At 33.9% G+C, this 22,393-nt stretch overlaps 2 protein-coding genes across 2 annotated transcripts; one reads left to right on the top strand and one right to left on the bottom strand.

The window, feature by feature from the left end:
- Window positions 1-50: 50 nt before the first annotated feature.
- Window positions 51-17,404, bottom strand: LOC124355173. The gene is made up of 5 exons (XM_046806175.1): window positions 17,231-17,404; window positions 11,125-11,259; window positions 3,068-3,152; window positions 2,452-2,540; window positions 51-845 (listed from the first exon to the last, which is right to left on the bottom strand). Exons 3-5 carry the CDS (start codon window positions 3,144-3,146, stop codon window positions 636-638), a joined length of 378 nt encoding a protein of 125 aa, XP_046662131.1. The 5' UTR covers window positions 3,147-3,152; window positions 11,125-11,259; window positions 17,231-17,404; the 3' UTR covers window positions 51-635.
- On the top strand, window positions 4,253-11,017 carry LOC124355172. The gene is made up of 5 exons (XM_046806173.1): window positions 4,253-4,368; window positions 6,660-6,834; window positions 8,966-9,064; window positions 10,094-10,345; window positions 10,813-11,017. The coding sequence occupies exons 1-5, from the start codon at window positions 4,295-4,297 to the stop codon at window positions 10,939-10,941; spliced, it is 729 nt and encodes a 242-aa protein (XP_046662129.1). The 5' UTR covers window positions 4,253-4,294; the 3' UTR covers window positions 10,942-11,017.
- Window positions 17,405-22,393: the final 4,989 nt, after the last annotated feature.

The following is a 22,393-nucleotide window of genomic DNA, read 5'->3' on the forward strand; positions in this document are numbered from 1 at the left end:
ACTTTACACTAGCAACTGGAACAGACAACAATGAACTTACTCTGTGTTGCTGCCAACTTAACATTGTTACCAACCTATCGAAACAAAATATCCCAATTTATGGAGAAACTAACGTATGCGCCACCCTGTACAAATACATACTCTATTCTATTGTATGACATTGGTATATGATTATGAGCATACACCTTGGATATTGAAAATCAATAAAGTTATAAATTGAAGACTCTTGTGTGCTTGACCATGATCTTATGTTTTCTGACCATGTCACTCATGTTTACAAGCGTGCTCTTGACAGGTTGAGGGATCTGTATAGATTCAGAACGCTGCTGCCTGAGATTGTAAAGCTTCACCTCAAGCATTCATTATTTCTGTCAGTTATTTGTTACTGGTATCTTGCATATGGAAACAGCATCTCAAAGGCGGATACAAATAGGCTGAAAAGATACCAAAATACACGTGCTACTGATTTTTTTAATCACTGAACAATGTAAAATGCCTGGACCGATTCTATTACCTTCACAAGTTACTCTATATGTTATTGAAAGTACGTATAAATTTGAACCATTAAATCCTAAAAATCATTCATTGTTACTTGAAAATTGACAAATTCTGAGTGAAAATCACACTATTATTTATTAGAGCATCTTGATGACTATTGTTCTACGGCTAGTAATATATCTGTAATTTGCCTCTTTGTTATTGCGGTGCTCGTATCGATGGATGATGCTCTTCAACATGTCAGCAGCTAGGGGACAGTTGATGTCCAACCAGACAGGTATCTTCTCAGGTGGCAAAGTGGTCAGTTCTGGCCACTTATCACAAGTCTTCATGGTTTTTGTCAGCTCCTTCAAACAAATATTAATAAAGCAGTGTTCCCTCTTCTGTCTAATTTAATAAAAGCTAGACAATAGCACTTACCTATCTTGTGACTCAAATTTTTATTTCACTTCTACAGTGGAATTAAAAATAAAGAGCACATCACACCTGCTCTGTTTTCACCTTATTCCACCGCCCTGTTGCAAAACTGCTTTCTTGTCATAAGGCTTGAGTCACTTTGAATCCACCTAGGTTATAGCATAAGAAATACGCTGTATTGTTTCAGTAACATAAGGGTGATGTTTAAGTTAGTAAAATATCTGTTAAAACCAAATTTAATACTTGTCGAAAATATTACATCTCACAATTTTGGATACTATGCGCGATTCTCAGTAAAGCAGCATCAATACGTTTGTCCTACCTTCTTGCTTGATCATTTAAAATTGAGAATGGTACAATCCAAAAATTAAAATAACTCTAAAAGGACTGCATTTTGAATTCACAAGTTTTACAAAATAACATTTCTAGAATTAAAAGTATTTTAGTCGTGTTTTTAACTTTGTATGAATGGTTTTACTTACAATTACTTTGCTAAAGTAGGTCTACTTTTTGCATGACAATTATTTTATATGTTTTGATGTAATAATAAAATCAGAAAACAAAACGTTCGTTGGTGTTGTTTTTCTCGAACTGTTTTATAAAAAAATCGCAAATAAAAATAAGCAACAGCGTACGCAATAGAAATTTTGCAACAGGTTGGAGCTATGTTACCTAGAAAACAGCTTCGTGTTGTGACAAGTTGAGCCCCTGACACCACTGCCTCAACAATCCCCATACCAGGTTTGTTTTACTTTCAATTCAACTATAAATGTGTTGCAGATTTGAAATTTGAAATACTAGTGCAGCTTTTGGTGCATATTACAGTAATTTTGATAAAGGTTAAAGTACTTACATTTGATGAGGAATACATAGCAGATAGTCCATTCATTATAAAAACCAATCAATATAGGTTACTCATTGAAAAATGCCCAATTTGGAATTTCATATAGATTGACACATACATTCCAGAAAAATAAGATACTTAACTATAATATTATTCCAGTAGGATACATTATGTTGATATCCAAAGTTAAACTACTTATGCATATGTATGGTTTATATTGTTTTAAAATTATACAATAAAATCTGATGACAAAAGTTATATCTCACTTTAAATTTTAAATAAAGTGTAAATAAAGAGATTTACTTTAGTCAGTTTTACATGACCTGAGTACAAGAACTTTGGTCTATAAAAGATTTCCTCCCTTAAGAGTTTTTAGAAGTAAAAGATTTTCAACCGTAAGTAATTACGTGACACAGTGACTAATTTACATTGGTTACAATTAGTAGCATCCAAGTGAATTTACCTTTCTTCAAATGGGAACCATTTAGAATAAAATGATCAAGAACGGTTTTCTTTGTACTGGATTGTTTCATCAAGACATTTATTTTGAGTTATTACTCAATAAAATTAGTCAATCCTTTTAAAATATTTGAGTTGGCTTCACATTTAATTCCTTTGTGTTGAACAAAACTTTCTTGTGTGACTCAAACATGTAGACAATTAGAACTGGCTAACCAAGTGGTAATTAATACCTTGACATCAGCTGGTATCTGGGCTGACACTGCGGTTTGCTTCCCAACCAGTAGTCTTGCGATGTCTTGTAGACTCTCTTCTGTCAGTTCTAATGAAAAAACAACACTATTAGGCTGCCTGCACACACACTGGTTTTGACGGTCAATAAAAATTGATGGACAAAAATAAACAAACAATTGTCAACAACTGTTTGCTGCTTTGTAAAAAGCTGATGTCATACAGCTTGTGATTTAATGGACAACAGAGTTAATAGCAACACAATTTACTTCAAATTACGTAAAATGCGATTACAACGTAAATTAGTGATTGCATAGTTTGCTAAAATTAAATAATTGAATCTGTTATATTATTCAGCAGTTTGGCATTCCATAAGATTACAGGATTGCCACTCAAAGTGTTAAAAACATGGTATTCCTCTTCGCATCCATATAAATTTTATTGCAGTCTGATAACACTTATTACTACAAAAGTTACGCAGTACAAAAGTAGTTAATGTACCGTATATACGGCATAGATGTCTAGGGAGTGTTACAGAGATAATAAGTTACTTTTTTACATTGTACAAAGAGCCAAAATGTACTATGTAATATTGTTTTAGATCATGGTCCATCTGACCTTGATTGTCTCCAGCCAACAGTGAGAACAGTATGGTCTGCCAGAGGGTGGACGCCAGAGAGACTCGGGTGTGGAGCATCAGCACCTGAAAATCGTTAAAAAAATACTATAACACCTGGAGCACGTTTTAAACCATTACATTAATGTTAGTCCCACAAAATTCCATCAGGGCGTGTGTGAGTTCTTGGTGTTTTCTTGTGGTCCAACATCCATATGATGTAATTTGTCTAGTAGCATGATCTGTTGAGACAGGTAGTGACAGGTTTCAACATGCAAGGGCTTGTCAGGCCACTAACAGAGCCACTAGAGTGAGGGTGTTTTATCGTGTCTGTCGCACATCATGGATTTCGAACAAATCATTAACATTAAGATTGCCAAAGAAGCTCACAAAATGTTAAAATCTGTGTATGGCAATAATGTGGTAACTCTGCAGATTGTTTACAAGTGCAGTTATGACCGATTTAAAAGTGGAAATAAGTCGGTTGAAGATGAGAAGCGTTCAGGATGTCCTTTAACCTCAAAAACAAACTACAATGTGCAAAAAGTAGAAACAATAGTTCGTTCAAACAGGCAAATGACTATTCGACAGTTATTGGAAAATCTTAACATCCCGGACGGCTCCGTTCATAGCATTTAACCAATAATTTTCAAATGAGACGAGTGAGTGCAAATTTTGTTCCTAGACTTTTAAAAGATGAACAGAATGAAAATCGTGAATCAGTTTGCATAGAGTTGAAGGATTGTTTTCAAACGATTCCGGACTTTATGGCCAAAATTGTAACAGCAGATGAAAGTTAAATCTATGGATATGACTCTGAGGCCAAAATGCAGAGTTTCCAATGGAAAACCAGTGCATATCCTCATCTAAAAAGACACGTAAGTCAAAATCGAACATCAAGGTCATGGTCATTGTGTTTTTTTATAGTGAGGGCATAATGCGATCAGAGTTTGTTATAACTTTAATATAGCAAGCCAGTTATTGTACAGTAGTTTAACATGTTGACTGCAGCAGACATCTTATGGCGTAAATTCACAGTGGGGCTAATTTATCTCACTCAGTACAGAGCCGCAGTGAACGTATTAAAAAAATGGAAAATCTAATCTTACAGAAACCCTAAAATAATTATTTATAATTACCATGTATCCATAGTTATAATAGAGAAGAAAATATTGCTCTCCTTTATATTTTGTTACATCTTTATTACTTAAAATTTAGTTTCCTTCAAAATGCCTCCAAAATACCAAAAATATGTGGATAAGTTTAAATGCCCCAAAATGCTACAGTACAATATAATCAGTATGTAAGTGAGAATTTATTTTACAAATCTTTAAAAATAATATAAAGTGAATAAATATGTGTTTTTCAAAACCTATATAAAATCATTCTCAGATTATATTACTTAGGACAAAGTAAACTGTACTGCACTGGAGAAACACATGTTTGGGGTGGAATAAAGAAGTAAAGTAGGTAGGTAAGGAATTCAAGAGAAGTATCAGGAACTATATTGCATGAGTCGAGGTACATACATGCTGTGGAAAAACACAACCTAAGCTGTGTCTATTGTGCCTCCCTATTCCCACATTGCTAAATAAAATTCTAGTTTTAAAAGTTCTCTCACTACTGCCTCTTTTTAAACACAAACACAAACATGATCAAGAGCTCTTTTGCTTCAACTTGATGCTAAAACTAGAATTTTCTATCTCTTCTCCTTGCTAGTGCATCACAGTCTGCCAGTAGATGATAGGGTGTTTTCTGTCCATCCTGGCAGAATCTACATGTATCATGTTCTCTAAAACCAAGGTTATCCAGGTGTTCATTGAAATTGCAATGTCCTATAAGGAAGCCCATAAAATAACTTGCTCTTACTGAGTATGATAAGCTTCTCAGCTCATAGTTCTAGGTTTGTTTCAGCCCTGTATTCTGTTCAAAAGATATCTTTTTATTGTCTTCTCAGAAAGTGGTACTCAACCCTCATCGCAGATCAGGTTTATATCAAATGTGTAGAAGCCCCTGGTTATAGTTGCTCACCTCCTATATTCCCTACAACTTCTGTATGTCTTGGTACTTTGAGGAAGAAAAGTTTATTGTTTCATCCCATATCATTGAGGGTCTGCCTTCAGTTTCAAATCGTATCAGATCTAATGAGGGGACAATTTAATGCTCTGATTGAAGTTCACTGTCATACAAAATAAAAATTTCCTGTTTTCTATATTTTTTAAGAGCTTTAAAACGTATGGCTTGCACCTTAGTCTGAAAAATAGTTAGCGAACCTCCCAATAATCAAATTACTTTGTTTATGACCCACGCATGTCTGCTTTTCAGTTCCTGCATTAATCTTCCAGCGTCTGTACACCACCTGATGGTATGTTCCTTAAGTGCAATAAGCATCAGGAAATGGGGAAATATCAATATAAAGAACAGACATTGACCAAAGCAACAGTGCTGACGTTGAAGAGGTGTGGAGCCAAATCTCCTTTTATCCATTCCAAATGTAGCATTCAATGCTGTCCAGAGACAATCTTGTATGGAAGTTTAGAGAACTTGTCGAAAGTTTTGCTTCAAGCCTTACTAACTGCTCTCTCAGCTTATTGTACTGTGAGTGATGCAATGTTCTTTTAGACAATTCTGCATAGCGACTACCATTTAATTATAAATCCTGACAGTTGATTAACAATAAATCTTATTGCCTGTGAACTAGTAAAATCTTATGGGAATGTTCACAGCATTCTTTATGAGACTTTAAACATGCATCATGTTTTTTGTGAATGGTTTCAAAAATGTTATCACATGAGAAATGGAGATGGAAATGAACTTGCCCAGGTACTTGATTAAAATAGCTCATAAAGATGAGACTTTTTTAATAGAACTGTAACAGGTGGTAATAATTGGTGCTTTGCAGAAAACACTAGCTCAAACAGACAAAACACCATTACTTGAATAGAAAGAAAAATCTCGATACAGGAGTAAACAGCATAGGAAAAAGGATGATACAGGTAGTTTTTTTTTATTATGAGAATCTATTTTACTATGGGTTTATTCCTAAAGGCAAACTGCTAATAAATAACTCTATTTAATGATTTTAAATGGCTCTGAGATGCCATCTAAATAAAAGGACCAGAAAAATGGGTAGCAAAGGATTGGTTTTTGATAATGCTCTACCACATCATGGCTTGCTTGTTCGACAGTTCCTTGCCATGTACAATGTGATGAATCTGGAGAACCCTACCTATTCTACTGATCTGGAACCAGCATCATTGTTCTGGCTCACATGAGGTGATGGAAAATACAACAATCCAACTGGACCAAGTGTGTGAATGTAGGAGTGTACTTTAAAGGAAAACATGAGTAAAATAAAATTACTGTACCTATTTTCAATCAATAGCAACTGACCAAGTCTGGGAACTTTTGGACTCTACCTCATATTCAAATCCTAATTTCGAGTGTTTGTGCTTGGAGCCTCAAAAATAAACGAGAATCCCACAGTAAAAAATTGTATTACATTTTGAAACGAAAATTATATTTCTCTACAGTTCACCAATAATTACCAATTTTGGTAATTATATTAAAACTATTATAGTGTTTGCCTCACAGCCAAGGTCTAGGAGATAACTGGGATAAGCCCCAGAGGTACAGGAAGAATCCAAAATCTCTAGTAGAGCTTGCAGCAGATGTCCTGGACAGACAACCTCTGCCTGACTGCATGTACTGGGGAATCGAGGAGGTCATCAACTGGTTACAGAACACAGTCAAGTTACCTCAGTACAAGGTGAATATCAAATATCTCTGATAACTGTTATTTGAGTTTAGGAAATGCTATCTGTGACTGGTACACATTTTACAAGTCTATGTCAAACTTCTTAGTTTGAGAAGTTGTTGTATCCATAGAGGTGTAATGTGATGGTTGTATACACTGTTTTATCTACAAATACTTCATACGTCCAGTGAACAAGTAAATTGTGGCAAACTTTAAAGCGACAACCTTTGTTAGTTACTTTTTGTAGTTAACACCAATTACATGTTTGAGTGCAACTTGTATTAAAATATTTCTGAAGTGGGTATAGCTATTTTTATCAATGTAGCACTTGTACTTTACTTCAATGTTACAGAGCAATTAAGTGGGGCAATTGATTGAAACTTAGTCCTTAACAACATTATGCTTGAAAATAACAAAACAGTAACCATCTAGAAGTATTTTATTATTACTTTTCAAGTAATAATAAAAGAACCTTGAAACTTCTTGTATATGGAAAGTGTTATTGAATTAATTTATCACATTAATGTTATTGTTTGTTTAAGTTCAGAGCTAATTTTTATTATAACTAAATTATTAAAGGTAAAAGCAAAAAAAGCTTTTTTTGTTTTTTTTTTCCTTTCTGAGGGAAGAGGACACTTTGTCCCCGCACTTAGTCCTAAAAGGACCTTTGCGCCTCCCTTACTTTAATTTGTGCCCTCAAAAACCGAGGCTTTTGCAAAAACCAATCAGATTTAAGGGCTCCTGTTCTCTAATGTCCTTGGGGCTGAGGAGATATGCTCCCAAGTATCTTTTCCTAGTCTCTACGATGGCAGGACAATCCAGCCAAATGTGCTCCGCTGACTCTTCCTCTTCTCCACAGAGTCTACATTCGCTGCTCCGACTAAGGCCTACCTTCAGAAGGTGCTTCCTCAGAGGGCCATGTCCTGTCAACATTCCTAATATCAGTCTTATATCCTCCTTATTCTGGTCTAGGAGAGCTATCCACCCTTTTGCATAAGGAGAGATAAACATTTTGGATATTCTTAAACCCGAGGCTCTACTCCAATTCTTGTATCTTGTCCTCTTTTCCCAATCTTTGACCAGAGCTTTAATGTTGGAGAAGGCTATCCCACAACCTGGCTCAGGCCCCACCAATGTGGATTCTGCTCCCTTTTTGGCAAGGATGTCAGCTTTTTCATTCCCATGAATTCCTTCATGACCCGGCACCCAACCGAGTGTTACTCTGTTATTTGTTGCTAGCTCTGCTAGAGCATTCCTGCATTCCCAGACCGCTTTCGAATCAATCGAACAGGTCTCCAGTGCCTTCAGTGCAGCCTGACTATCAGAGAGTATTAGGTATGATAATCCTTTTGTCCTCAACTGTGTGAGTCTTCTGGAACATGAATCTATTGCCATGACCTCCGCCTGAAAAACTGAGGCATGTCTTCCTAGGGGCACAGCCATGTCGACTCCAGGTCCATGTATTCTGCATGCTAAAAAAAGCTTAAAATTAGCGTATTTATTGATACAAAAAAAGAACTATTTACAAAACTGTTTATTTCAAATAAATTTTAATTTCATTTTAAAAATGTAATTAAACTGAAAAGTTAAATATTTCAAACTAATCACAACACTATAACATGATGAAGAATAATAACGAGATATATAGTAGACGCGCACTCTCGTGATAACCAAGAAAGTAGTAATTCACGCCATGTATATGTTTGGTTATGGCTCTGTAGGAGACACAGAACTGATGAGCAGGTGGTTGTAGTTAGACACAACTCCCCCTGCCGCAGAGTAAAGGTCGTTTATAAATACTTCCTTGGTGATAAGCACAGAGGGTGCACCGGGCATTTCGAAGGCCTTTTGTCAACCAAAAAACTCTCTAAGAGACATAATCGGATATAACTGTATTTGGCGTTTTGGTCAAAGTCTACCACTCTAATATATCCCTCTGCAGCATGGGAAGGTTTAAATACCTAAATATAAAATAGATCAAACAGACCTAATTTTTAAAATATTTCACACCGTCTTTAATAAAATATATTTATTACAGTATTTTACAAGTTCAATTTAAAGTACAATAATTTGTTTGTAGTTTTTATGTGTAAGACTATTTCTCCAATTTGACAGAAAACATTTAACATCTCATTCTATCTAGGCGTGTTTCAAGAGAAACTTTGTGACTGGACGCTTACTGATTCTTCTGGGACCAAACCACTTGGTAAAGATGAAAATTCAAAAGTTGGAACACTTGAATGTAAGTCACTCTAGTTATTGATTTCTATTCTCAATATGTTTTAAAATTAAGTTGATAACTTGCTCACATGTTTGTTGATGATGATTACCTCTCTTATAAATTTTATTCATACAATTAGGACTATTTAAAAGTATATGACGTTTGCAAATAAAAAAATGTAAACTCTAATTTGCCATTATTTTTTTATTTACTCATTTCTTTATTGATCAATGCCATAAATAATCCTTATTTATAAGTTCATAAATAGTGGTTAAACCAGAATGCAAGAGATCTCAGAATCTAATTCTACAAAGCTTGAGCTCCCAGCAAATTTTGTTCCTATGAAAGGAAGGTTTTAATAATCTATTGATAAAAACTGGTAAGACGTATCATTCAGATTCAAATGTGTTAGTTGTACAATTAATTATCTATTTCCAAATATTTTAAAAGTGAGATACAATTAGCAGTTTTCTCAGTGCAATAAATATAAAACAATAGAATCAATAACACTTATCTTTTTTAACACTGTTTTTTTCATCACATCTAGGAATTGACTAACAAAGTTTAACATCTTAAAAGTACAACAGAACTGTTACAGTTATTAAATGTTTTTTATGTATCACAAAAAAAACCAAACAAGATTTTTTGAGAACTGGTATTTGTTGTCTTCTTTTAGAGAAAAACTATGTCATACGTAAGTATATGTTAACGAATCAATGGATACAATATTGAGAATCTATGATTAGTTAGCCAAAGATTCTATCACGTGAATGTTTTTCTTTTTTGAATTTTATTACCTGTATAGGTCACAAAAATTAGTGAATATATATACACACTCAAAATATAATATATAGTGAAGAAATTTTTCTATGTGGTGAGATGATGAGGCTTATCTTTACCAATTTGGAAGGTCATACATTTACGTTCTTCCTGACATTAGAAACATAAAGATGGCCATAAACGGAAACTTTGGTGCTCACTGTGCACTTTACCAACAGCAGAAAAATAGAGTTCTAGGCATAAAATTAAATTAAATTCTAACTTTTGCAGAAAATACAAGATGAGATACGAAAGCTGTACCGAGTGCCTCGCCCCACGTATGCGAGGGATCTGACCTTGCCATCATTGAATGGTACACAATACGACTGGAACAGCCTGTATTACCGATACATCGCGCGACAGTCACCTCACCGCGCTATATTACGCTCCGAGTATTGGCGCATGACCAAGATGATGAATGCTAAGGAGGAACCTGCGTGTCACTGGCTTACGATCGCCACTGGACAGGATATCCACGATAAGGTATGTTTATAATCTTTTGTAATTTGGTTTTCTCTTTATTACCTCCCTTCTTTTCCTACAATTTTTCTCTGCATAGGTTCCCTACATTTTTTAAATTTGAGAAGAAAAATGTGTAAACAAAATATTATATTTTTAAGTTATGGCACATACTATCTGCAGTAGAGCATCGATAATCAAACGTACAATAAAAATAAACTTAATAAGAATACTAAAAATCAATACTCAAGACTTTTTCACTCCAAAATCTAAATGAAAAGCTACAGTATGTTTATAAAATCAAGTAGAGGAGAAGGTGGATTGAATAAATTAATTGGTATTTGGATTTTAACATTTTTATAAACCTATCAAGGTTATATTGTTCTATGGAAAGATTCAAGATCTTGAAAAAAAATGCTAGACAATTTTTTCATTTTACTGATCAAAGTATTTAAAAAACTACAATAATTTATTACGCTTGTGTTTTTCAGGTGTTGATAGCAAGAGTGCAATCAAATCCTTACAGACAACGCTATTACATGCCTATGTTCCGAGAGAACCACTACACACCCACAACCATCCTAGTGTACTATCTCGACGGGGATCCTCTCACATGGTGAAACTTTAGAACTATGCTCACTACACATAGTCAAATAAATATCAAAAATTCAAATTTTTTAAATAAATAAAACATGATTTAATCTATGATTCTGATTTTATTAAATCAGCTCTTGGTTTATGTTACAAAAAAACTCAAAGTCACTCAAAAACTCATATTTAACTTTATGCTATACATACAGTACCTCTAAGACTGTTGTATAGCTTGCAGTCAGGTAGGCATATAAGGCTGATGGTGACGTAAATGTGTCATAATGAATTTGGAATGTTTCTCCAATCTGTTGAGCCTTCCTGGTCCTTAATCTGCTCACAATAATTTGCTGAAAACACATATCAATATCAACCTCCCATCAGATAAATGAACAAAATATTCCTTACAGTAACACACTAAGACTTTTCTATACAAATTAAATAAACCACTCAAAAACCTGAGAAGGTTTGAAACTTTTGGAATGATATTAATGTGGCATATATAACGCATAAACAGTGCAAAAATACTGAGACCAACCAGTTGTTTTCACAGGCATTTAAATTTTGTTGTAACTAAATATAAATATATTTGATTTAAACCTTTGTAATTATTGGTAAAATATGTAACGATAATGTACAACAATATATATTCATGGTGACTTTTATTTTCCAATTAAAATATTATTTTTTTAATACTTAAAACACATAATTTATGATATTTTTCCTTTTATATTAATTACACCCAAAATACAATGCACTGACTTAAAATGTTTGTGTTTTTATTCTTAAAAAACATTAAATAACATTTATGGAGATTCATATACTTCAACTTCATATTTTAGATTCCATTGACTGCTACTAAGATCCCACTTTGTGTTCAACTGCAACACCCGTTATCTTGTTGTTATCAAATCGGACACCTCTAATTATCGACCCATTTCTCTAGTTCCAATATTTAGTAAAATATTTTAATGCTGATTAAAAGAACAATTGTATAGTTTCCTCTTCAATAATAATCTTTTCTGTAATGAACAGTTTGGCTTCCTTCCTAAAAAGAACACAATAAAAGCAGTAGAAACAATAGTAAATAATATTTTACATAATTCTGAAAATAAATTACTATCAGCAGTAACGTTAATTGATTTGAGTAAAGTCTTTGACTGTATTAATCATGAGCTACTGTTAAAAAAGCTTACAGATTATGGTATAAAAAATAACAAATTAAAGTTATTACTTTCTTATTTACCTGATAGATGACCAATGGTGGTTCAAGGTGAAAAATAAGTCTGCTTTTAAAACAAATTTCGTAGGGGTATCACAGGGAAGTGTTCTGGGACTTCTTTTGTTCATTATTGTTGTAAATGATTTTTTTTCATAACATCTCATGCATGTCTGTTCTAAATGCAGATGATACCATCCTACTAAATAACAACAAAGATTTAAACCCTCTCTTACATGGGAAATAAAATTCTGAAAAGTGGCCTTGGAGTGGTATCAAGCAAATAGATTGAAAGTGAACCATACTAAAATGGAACCATTATATTTTCCCTAAAACAAGTAAATACAAGCAGTAATGAATCTGTTACACTATTAGACAGTAAGCTAAGCTGGGATTATTATGTTCAGTGTTTGTGTACAAAATTATCTTGTGTTGGTTTTTTATTACCTAAATTAAGAGAGCGTATTAGGAAATGTTACTTAGCTCGTATGATGCATTTTTTCATTCTCATTTGAGTTATGGAACAACTCTTTGGGGAAATATCACAAGCTCAGAAAGTGTTTTCATCTAGCAAAAAAGGCATTAAAAGAGTTATAAAAAATGTTTCAGATTGTGAATCATGCTTACAAATTTTTAACACTTTAGCTGCCATGTGTATCAATATGATACACAAACAACGATTTCCTCTCAGGCCATGTGTATCAGTCTGATACACAAAGAATTTTCCCTCTGGCCAAGGTAAACAGCTGTGAACATCACACCAGGCCATTACTGTTTTTATGAATAAAACATAAGAACATCCCTTCTAATTTAGTAAATAGCTGAAAATCTTGCTCAAATTGTATAAATAAGTTATTTGTATAATGTGTATCAAAGTGATACACATGGCCCTGTACATAAAAACATATCTAAGGAAATGGAAGGAACATAAAGAAATGCTAATTATTATTAGGATGACAAAATATTTCAATTATCAGGTTTCAAAATTATAATGTGTAATAACGTTAAAATAACATTTTATCGAAAGATTTCTTTAGGAAATACTTGTTTTAGGAACTAAAAAATAAGCTTCCAAAAGTAATATTGAGAATGTCACTCTGAAATATCTATAATAATCATGTTATAAACTTGTGAAGTGTTTTCGATGGATCTTAGTTTTTCAGAGTCGATGTATGTTTATCATAAAAACATGCTAAACACATAAAGTTAATTCCAGGACAACCACCACACATAGTGTTACACTTGTTTTGCTTGTTTAGCCGCAGTTTGCTCTGCCATAACGTTCCGTCAGTTTAGTGTAACACAAGGGTGCACCGACCTCTTTTGCGTTCTTCAGGTTCCAATAACTCATGCTTACGAAAATTGGGATTTCTTCGGGACTATTATTACCAAGTTTGTATTGCCTCTCCAAAAATCATCGATGTTGCTAACTTCTCGCGAAATTCTGTGATTTGAACTTTAGAGTTGTTAGTTATTATCTTGTACAACGCATGGGCATTCACTACTGCAGTGTATTAGTAAGGAGCTCTATTGCCACTTTTCGATACCACTTCACACCTTTGCGAACTGTTGTGGCGTAGGACGCTAATTGGTCTGAAACATCAATGTAAGACTTGACGGTGTTTATACTCCAATATCGTTGATGGTTTCTTGATGGGCCCCCGTCGAGATGGCACTTCAGTCAAAACAGGGACAGCCTTTGTTGTAAGAAATAGCACATCTCTCTTATCTTTCCATTTGCCTACAATACAATTCTTATCACTCTGCAGTGTAACCATTTCTCCTCTTGAGAGCTTAGCAGACACAATCGGTTGAGGGTTGTATTTCCTTTTTTTGTTTAAGGTGCCTATAAGGTGGGTTTCTTTTTCATTTAGCTGGTGAGCCAATTCTACACTTGTGTAAAAGTTATCAGTCACAAGAGTTCTTCCCGAGTTAAGTAATGGTGCCATTAGTTCCATGACAACTTTAGTAGACAGTTTCCCTGAAGTGGAGTTTTCCTTACCAGCATAGAGTTTTACATTCCACGTATACCCACCTTGTAAGCATAGTTTTGAACAATTTTAAACCGTACTTATGTCTTTTGCCAGGAATATATTGTCTAAACCCCAATCTGCCCTCGGTATGGAATCATTGTTTCATCGATACAAACATTCTCATGGGGAGTGTAATGCATTTTGAAATGTACTGTTCAATTTATCAATAAGGACCTGAATTTTGTACAACTTAGGCAGATTAGTTTCTGAAGATTCATTATCTGAATAAGTGAAAATTACGTAGCAGCAGCTCAAAACGATTTCGGGACATAACTTTACTAATTTTTACTCTCATACAATGGGTTTCTTGACCAATACTTTTGCAGTGATGGTTTTTTTGTCCAGTCCAAACCATAAGAGTAAACCCAGAAATGTACGAATTTCCTCCTTATTTGTATTTTCCCAAACTTGTAGTCTTGAATGTCGACTAACAGATTCTTCTAAAATAACCTTTACAATTGATTGATCAGCATATCGGTTTGTCTCTATAACTATAAGTTCAATAACTGAATCATCTACAAAGATATTGTAGCAATCAAGCTCACTTGGGGCTCCCTGCAGCTGTTCGATAATGTGATCTTTTATTCCGCCAGAAACAGTACAAGGAAATTCATTTAGATTACCTGATACATCATTCCACAAAACATTCAACTCATTAGGTGGTCTTGTACGAGGTTTCCAACATGACGGGTTGTAGGTGTTGATTCGCATGTAGCATCAAGCTCGTTCACTCCGGTAGCATGTGGTGGTACAGGTTGACATGTAGAAGGTTGTTGATCTAAATCATGACGTCTTGTGTAGTTATGATCTGTAGGCCTACTCACACATTTTCTCTTCGCAGGACGACTTATCCAATTCACTATCACTACTCTCACTGGGACATGACATATTCAGGATCATCTGGATCACTCATATTCCGAAAGAAACTAAGTTCACTACTTTTATCACTTTCACTGTCATTTTCCTCTAATTGATCAAAAACAATTCCCTGATCTGGTCTGAGTTAGCCATTATGGAAGTAAAGACAATGCACGTGGACTAACCTAACCTAACCTGAATGTCTTGCTTCTAAATCAAAATACAAACAATAATTTATAACAGTTGACAGGAAGAAAAATTAGTTGTCATATGATTTACAGTTCTGCCAACTTATGCATGAATTATTTGCAAACCAATTGTGTATGCCTCTTCTACCAGGCCAAGAGAAGTAAATTATGCATGTTTCTTATGGTAAATATGCAGCAGTTTGATTACACAAGGCAAGGAACACTGGAATGTTGTGTGCATCAATATGATACACACGGCCTAGGGTGTTAGCCTGGCAATGTATCAAAATGATACATATGGCCTGGTGAAATAGTTAACGTAAAACACAATGGCCTAATGAGGAAGTATGTATGAAAAACGTTTGGCAGTTAAAGTGTTAAAGACCTAAATATTATGACCTTTCCCAGTTTATTTATGTATTGTTACCTCATTCAAGTCAAAGAAAACTTAGACAGCTTTACAGTTAGACAAGACATTCATTTGCTTAGGACTAGAAAAAAATATTTGCTTCATTATCCCTCTATTGGATTGGAGAAAACAAAAAAGTTTCTCAGATTTAAGAATAACATTTTTCAATAAGCTACCACAAGAAGCATGGACTATACATTAAAAACTATACAAGAGACATGGTTGAAAGGCACATGCTCTCTATCCATTCATGACAACTTGGCCTGTAACATTAGCTTCTTAAAATTTAATATTTTTATTGCTCTGAGTTACCGTTGTCTGTAAATATTGCTTGTTTGTCTATTTTTATTTATATATCTGTATAAAATTTTAAACTAAATGTGACTATCTATGATGAATAGTCTATGTCCACGTTTTATATGTACATATGAACTATTGCATGAGTATTTTATAAGTGCTGATGTACGTATCATGTACAATAATAATTGAAAAATTCATACTGTATGAAGTATCGTTGATGATGTCGATTACATTATGTAAATGTCTAAAGACAAATAAACATTTTGAATATTACGTTCCAAACAGTTGCTTCGATACATGACACCTGACTGCTGTCAGATGATAAACATTGGCCTTTAGTAGTGTTTATTTGAAATACTACAAATCCACTGTAGTGCTGTTTAATTGCTATTACACTCTGACGGTCAACTAAAGAACCACCAGGAAAGCACATGGTGAAGTTTTACCTGGATGTTAGAAACAGAACATTATTGTTTTCTAGCTGTTTTAACTGTGTTTTTGAAGTTCCGACTGCAAGTTCGTTTTATTTTCTATATTGACTGTGCCAGGAATTAGTTGTGATTATAAGGACGTTTTATCAACTTTAGATTTACCTAGATGCGTTGTTATGAGTTCGGCTTTAGCACTGCACCTTTCTGATGGCGATCGGAACATAGACTCAATTGATCAACCATGACCTGACTGCAGTTTGGTCAATGAAGATATCGCCAAAGATCATTATGGTGGGTGAGGAACACTCTCATTTGCGCTGACTGTGAACAGCTCTGTGCATGGCAAATAAACCTGGCAGTATCCTATACCAACATTGCTGCAAACTTGTAACTTAAAGAGTTAAACTCTTTTTATTTTTGTTTTAATCGTCATTTAAGTGAATGTGATGTTTTTATTTATTAACATATGATGAATATGAAAATTATTTATAACATTGCTCTTAAATGTTAAATAATTGTGTTTTGATTGTCAAAACCAGCATTACATATTTTATGTGTAAAGGAAATGATTAATAAAGTAAGGCAAGCTCCTTGTTTCATTATATAATATAGTCAAATACAGGAGAAAAGTACAACTAGCAATACAGTTTCTAGTAAAATCACTTGATCAGCTGAATAAACAAAACACCTCATCATAAATATTTATTTTGCTGTTAAAATCTCAATATCCATGTTGTGAATTTATCTTGGAACTCTGTTACAACTATCATCAATTATATTACACATAAAACAAAAACAATTGTCCATGTTGTGTATTTTTCAAAATTGTGTGTGAATTGTCCGTTTGATCCTAAAGTTAAGAAGCTATGATCAGCAAACTTACTACAATGAAGAACGCAGCAGTCTGCAGTTTCTGTGTGAAGGTGAGAGGAGTAGCTCGAGAAGCTGCCTCATGTTGCAGTTCCGCAGTGGATATCTTGTGACCGCAGACTGCAAGTTCTAGCACCTTCTGGCTCAGAGTTGGCTTTTGCTGCGCTCCTTTCAAAATAGTCTTGGAATGCCAACAATTGATGATTAGATCAAAGTACAAATTATGCAGTCATTAATAATCAAAGTACATGAATGAGATTTTATTCAATGTATTGTAAACAAAGAAAAATCCAACATAATGATTAGACACATTATGACTTTAAATTTTGATTTGACCTCCTGAATTTGATCCAGGATTAAAATTAACAGGTTGGGATTCAATAATTAAGAAATAAATGTAATGAATGAGATAGTTCTTACTGAGTTCCATGCAAAAATAATATCTATCAGATGGGGAAATTCCATTGTCAGATTTTGATCTAAGCACATGGCTGGATTTATAAAAAAATACAGGCCCCTACACTCCACCTGTGGTGTGGGCCCTGGGCTCATGGTGTGGGGGATATGAAATAGGGTGTCCTGTAGTCACAATCTTGGTCTTGTATCAAGTATGTACGTACAACATACTATCTATGATAATAAAACATGGCCAGTGACATTATTTTGTAATTTTAACTGTGGTGCGGATACATAGGTGTGTGCCTATGTCGCCTACGCTAAATCTGGCCCTGTCCAGGCAGTCTAAATATGTACGGATATAGTCACAAAATCTAAATTTTTGTGACTATGATTAATAACAAGAGTGACAATTACAACCTTCAAGTTCAAAATAAAAAATAATTTATTTTAATTTTGTAGTTTGTTTTGTTAAATGATTATATACCCTAGGATATGTTACATATCTATTGTCTTTCTCATATTTCCAAATTGTTATTTTCATTTTCCACAGTACTGCTAATAGCTAATGTATGTCATGCGACTCATGGTTTTAGCACTTTTAGATCAAGATTAACACATTGACTGAATCCTGCATTATTGTCTTGGTGCTTTAGAAAAAACTCGAACTACTTAGTTTCTTCATTCAATTCATATTGGAGGTCTTACAAGCTGTTCCTAAAAACTCATTTTCTTCTAAAACTAGTTTGGTGTAGGAAAGAATTGTCACAAAGAGTTCACAGGTTGTCATTTAATACTTCAATTAATAATTCCAATAATGGATGATATATAATAAAGATTGTATTAATTTATTTACAAATTCTTATCAAGACCAGACAATAATATCACAAATTGCTAACTAATACCTTTTACAAGAATAGAATACTAACATTGTAAATGTTGAGGAGCGCATGGTGGTGGGAAGTGGATATTCTGCTGTTGTTGTACCATAGAGGATGATTTACCCCTGCAAACAATGGTATCATAACAAAGTCTGCGCAGCGCAGATTGGTAGATTGACAGAGCGGACTAGTGGCTCCAGGCAGAACCTCTCTGGAACATGGAAGGTGTCGTCAGATTGTTGAGCGGTAACTCAAGTCTCAACAGTAACAATACCCATGACACTATACAGTTAACAACAGACAAAGTCAACCCACTCTACAGTAACAATACCCATGACACTATACAGTTAACAACAGACAAAGTCAACCCACTCAACAGTAACAATACCCATGACACTATACAGTTAACAACAGACAAAGTCAACCCACTCAACAGTAACAATACCCATGACACTATACAGTTAACAACAGACAAAGTCAACCCACTCTACAGTAACAATACCCATGACACTATACAGTTAACAACAAAGTCATCCCACTCAACAGTAACAATACCACTACACTATACAATTAACAACAGACAAAGTCAACCCACTCAACAGTAACAATACCCATGACACTATACAGTTAACAACAGTCAAAGTCAACCTATTCAACAGTAACAATACCCATGACACTATACAGAAATAAACAGACAAATCAAATCAAATGAAATCATTTATTACTAAACAACTTTTCAGTACAAATATCCATAATATTTTTTCACACCTCGATTTAACAAAACTTGACAGGCTAGGAATCAAAGACACTGCACTTCAATGGTTTCATAGCTATCTTAAGTGAACGAAGACAAATAGTGGAACTGAAACAGACTATTAATGGAAGAACAGTAAATATAAAATCTGCTTCACGAGAAGTAAAAAGAGGAATCCCCCAAGGGTCTGTGTTGGGACCAGTCTTGTTCGTTCTGTTCACTTGCGACCTCTCCACATTCATGGAACCTTACAGTCAGACAATCATGTATGCTGATGACACTGTGCTGCTATCCAACAACAAATCAGCTGAGGCTTTAGAAATAGCCTCATACATATCTGTCAGCATGGCTCATGATTACTGTATAGCAAACGACTTGGTCTTTAACAAAGAGAAGACAACACAGATGATTTTTGGGTAAGCATAAGAAACAAAGTCTCTGGAACACCCAAGATCGCAACTGTTGAACAAACGAAGCAACTTGGAATGATTCTTGACGACAAACTTTCATGGGACAGCCACATTGATTCTCTTTGCTTAAAACTCAACACCGCTTTGTATGTACTGAGAAGAACCACGGCAGTGAATACAGAATTGACTACAAAGACAGTCTATCACTCGCTCTTTGAGTCTCATGTTAGATATGGAGTGATTCTATGGGGCAGCTCGTCCTCAAAGAACCTTCAGCGGATCCTACTCATTCAAAAGCGAGCAGTAAGAATCATGGCTTCCCTCCAACATCAAGATAGTTGTAGAGAGGTATTTAAAACACTAAGAATATTGACAGTTGTGGCTATTTATATAATTGAAGTCATTGTACATGCCTCCAAACAAGGACTTACTAGAAATGGTGATCTTCATGGCCTGCAAACAAGACATGCTCAAGACTTCAGCCTGGCAATACACAGGACATCTCTATTTTCCAAAAAACCATCATATGCAGGAGCGAAACTCTATAACCTACTCCCACCTAAGCTGAAAGAAGACAATCCTGAAATTCTAAAACGAAGCCTGAAGACCTGGTTGCTGAGAGAATCAATCTACAGCCTGGAAGAATTTGTGACATGCTGTAGAACATCCCAAGGAGAGACATGACCTTATGTATTACTTAGATTTAATTTTTTTTATTTGTTTTATCGATTGTTGACCCTTATTCTGTACTTGATGTTCACGAATAAAGCCTACTGATTGATTGATTGAAGATAGTTACAGTTATTGTACCTACTAAAACTATCCTTTTACACTAATACTAATTCTACAGCTTTGATTCTTGAATCTATTTTCTGTAATATGGAAAAAACAATATACTGTATATACATTAACATTGGTGAAAGCAAATAATAATGATAAGAAAACAATTAGCCAATAACAATCAATACCGTAAATAAAGCCACAAAATAACAACTAAAAAATCAATGTAAAAATGTTTCCAATGGAGTATAAACAGTTTTTCAGTTAGTTTATTTTTAATATCTCTTAAATCTCTTAAATGAATGAAGAGAAAGTCAACCCACTCAACAGTAACACTACCCATGATACTATACAGTTAACAATAGACAAAGTCTTTTCTTGGTACTGTGTAACAGTTTAACCCTTTCACTACTAGATGTGGTAAAAACTTATTCTCAATTTTGAAATAATGTGTAGTAGAAGCTCATCAAAGTTTCATCTTCAAGCCTTGGAATGAGTATAAAATAATTTCATTTTGTAGTTGTTATTGTGTGAAAACTACTGGAATCAGATAATTTATTTTTATAGCAATTATTTTGATTATTATTTATGAAAATTTATTTCTTTGTTACCAGGACAATTAATGGATTATTTATGTTAGTAAAATTAATTTGTCTTTGGTAAAGTGCTCAATATTATGATATGTTATATAAAACCTGTATTAGGTTGTAAAATTGACAGCTTGGGATAGTGAAATTGACCACTGGATGGAAAATATTTCTTGTTGTTGTGTTACAGTGATAAATATATTAAAGCATACAAAAATAATTTCATATTAAAAATATATTACACATTTATTCTGAGTTTCTTTATCAGTATTTAGGAGAACAATAATTATAATTATCGGACAAAAATTAGCAAAGATTAGGCTTTGCTGCCATTCTGCCACAGAGTCACTGTGTACGCTAAAAACAATCACATCAATGGATAAAATGTATGAGATATGTTTACCCAGTGTTGGCAGTGGTAGTGGCATCATTGGGTAGGATAGCGGAGTCCAGCTCGTGTATCAACTCGTCCTGAGACCATGCTAGCAGTGATGTGACAGGTCTACATTGTAGCAAATAGATCACCCCCTGGTCAAAGGGAAATGGATTTCAGTGTAACTAATACTGTATTACATACATAATCCACAATTTAAATTTATTTTCAAACACTAAAAAATAAATAAACTTATTTTTTACTTTTTCTAAAAAAATTCTTGACAACAATTTCAAAAGTATTTTTAATATAGTTTAAAATATTCTTAAATTATGTGAAACATGTTACTCTTAACTTAGTATCCTATTCTCTAGTTTTTATAGTATTTTATACAGAATAATAATATAATTTGTGGTGTTTTTTGTTTGAATTTATAAACAATCAAGTTTAACTATATTGAAAAATTTCTATTAAAATCTGGTTTATTCTTAAATAAATGTTAAACACTGGAATTGATTTAGTACTTACAAATAAAAACAGAGTACAGTAAATTTATTCCGAATCATCCTTCATTGCAATACATCTTATAAACCTGCAAAACTCTCAATTACCTGTGAACATTATTTTAAAAGATAATAAAATACGAGGCCTATTTCTTTTAACCTCTGATGTGTTATACAGAAGAAACAAAACTAACGAGCACAATGAAATAAATTTATCAAAAGTTACATACATACATGGCTACTTTTCAACATTATCACCATTTAAACTGAGGCATTTGTCATACTGGGGTACAAGCTTTTTAATACCCTCATCATAAAATGTTGCCGCCAATGATTTCAGATTGGTTTCCACGGAGTGTATCATGTGATTGAAAGTTCTGTCCTCCTAGCCACTTCTTTAATTCAGGGAATAGGTGAAAGTCACTTGGTGCTAGGGTAGAACTATAGACAGATTGTCAAAAATGTAATGGTCTAATGGTCAAATATGTCTAT

The sequence above is a fragment of the Homalodisca vitripennis genome, chromosome 2, assembly GCF_021130785.1.
Source record: "Homalodisca vitripennis isolate AUS2020 chromosome 2, UT_GWSS_2.1, whole genome shotgun sequence".
Lineage (NCBI taxonomy): Eukaryota > Metazoa > Arthropoda > Insecta > Hemiptera > Cicadellidae > Homalodisca > Homalodisca vitripennis.

What these genes read in the sequence shown, in the direction of transcription:
- LOC124355173 (XM_046806175.1), bottom strand. Translation starts at nt 3,146, where the DNA reads ATGCTCCACACCCGAGTCTCTCTGGCGTCCACCCTCTGGCAGACCATA. An exon ending in GTTGGCTGGAGACAATCAAG is followed by an intron (nt 2,541 to 3,067) that starts GTCAGATGGACC and finishes TTTTTTCATTAG; the next exon opens with AACTGACAGAAGAGAGTCTA. An exon ending in AGATACCAGCTGATGTCAAG is followed by an intron (nt 846 to 2,451) that starts GTATTAATTACC and finishes ATTTGTTTGAAG; the next exon opens with GAGCTGACAAAAACCATGAA.
- LOC124355172 (XM_046806173.1), top strand. Translation starts at nt 4,295, where the DNA reads ATGCCTCCAAAATACCAAAAATATGTGGATAAGTTTAAATGCCCCAAA. An exon ending in TCAAGTTACCTCAGTACAAG is followed by an intron (nt 6,835 to 8,965) that starts GTGAATATCAAA and finishes CATTCTATCTAG; the next exon opens with GCGTGTTTCAAGAGAAACTT. An exon ending in AAAAGTTGGAACACTTGAAT is followed by an intron (nt 9,065 to 10,093) that starts GTAAGTCACTCT and finishes TAACTTTTGCAG; the next exon opens with AAAATACAAGATGAGATACG.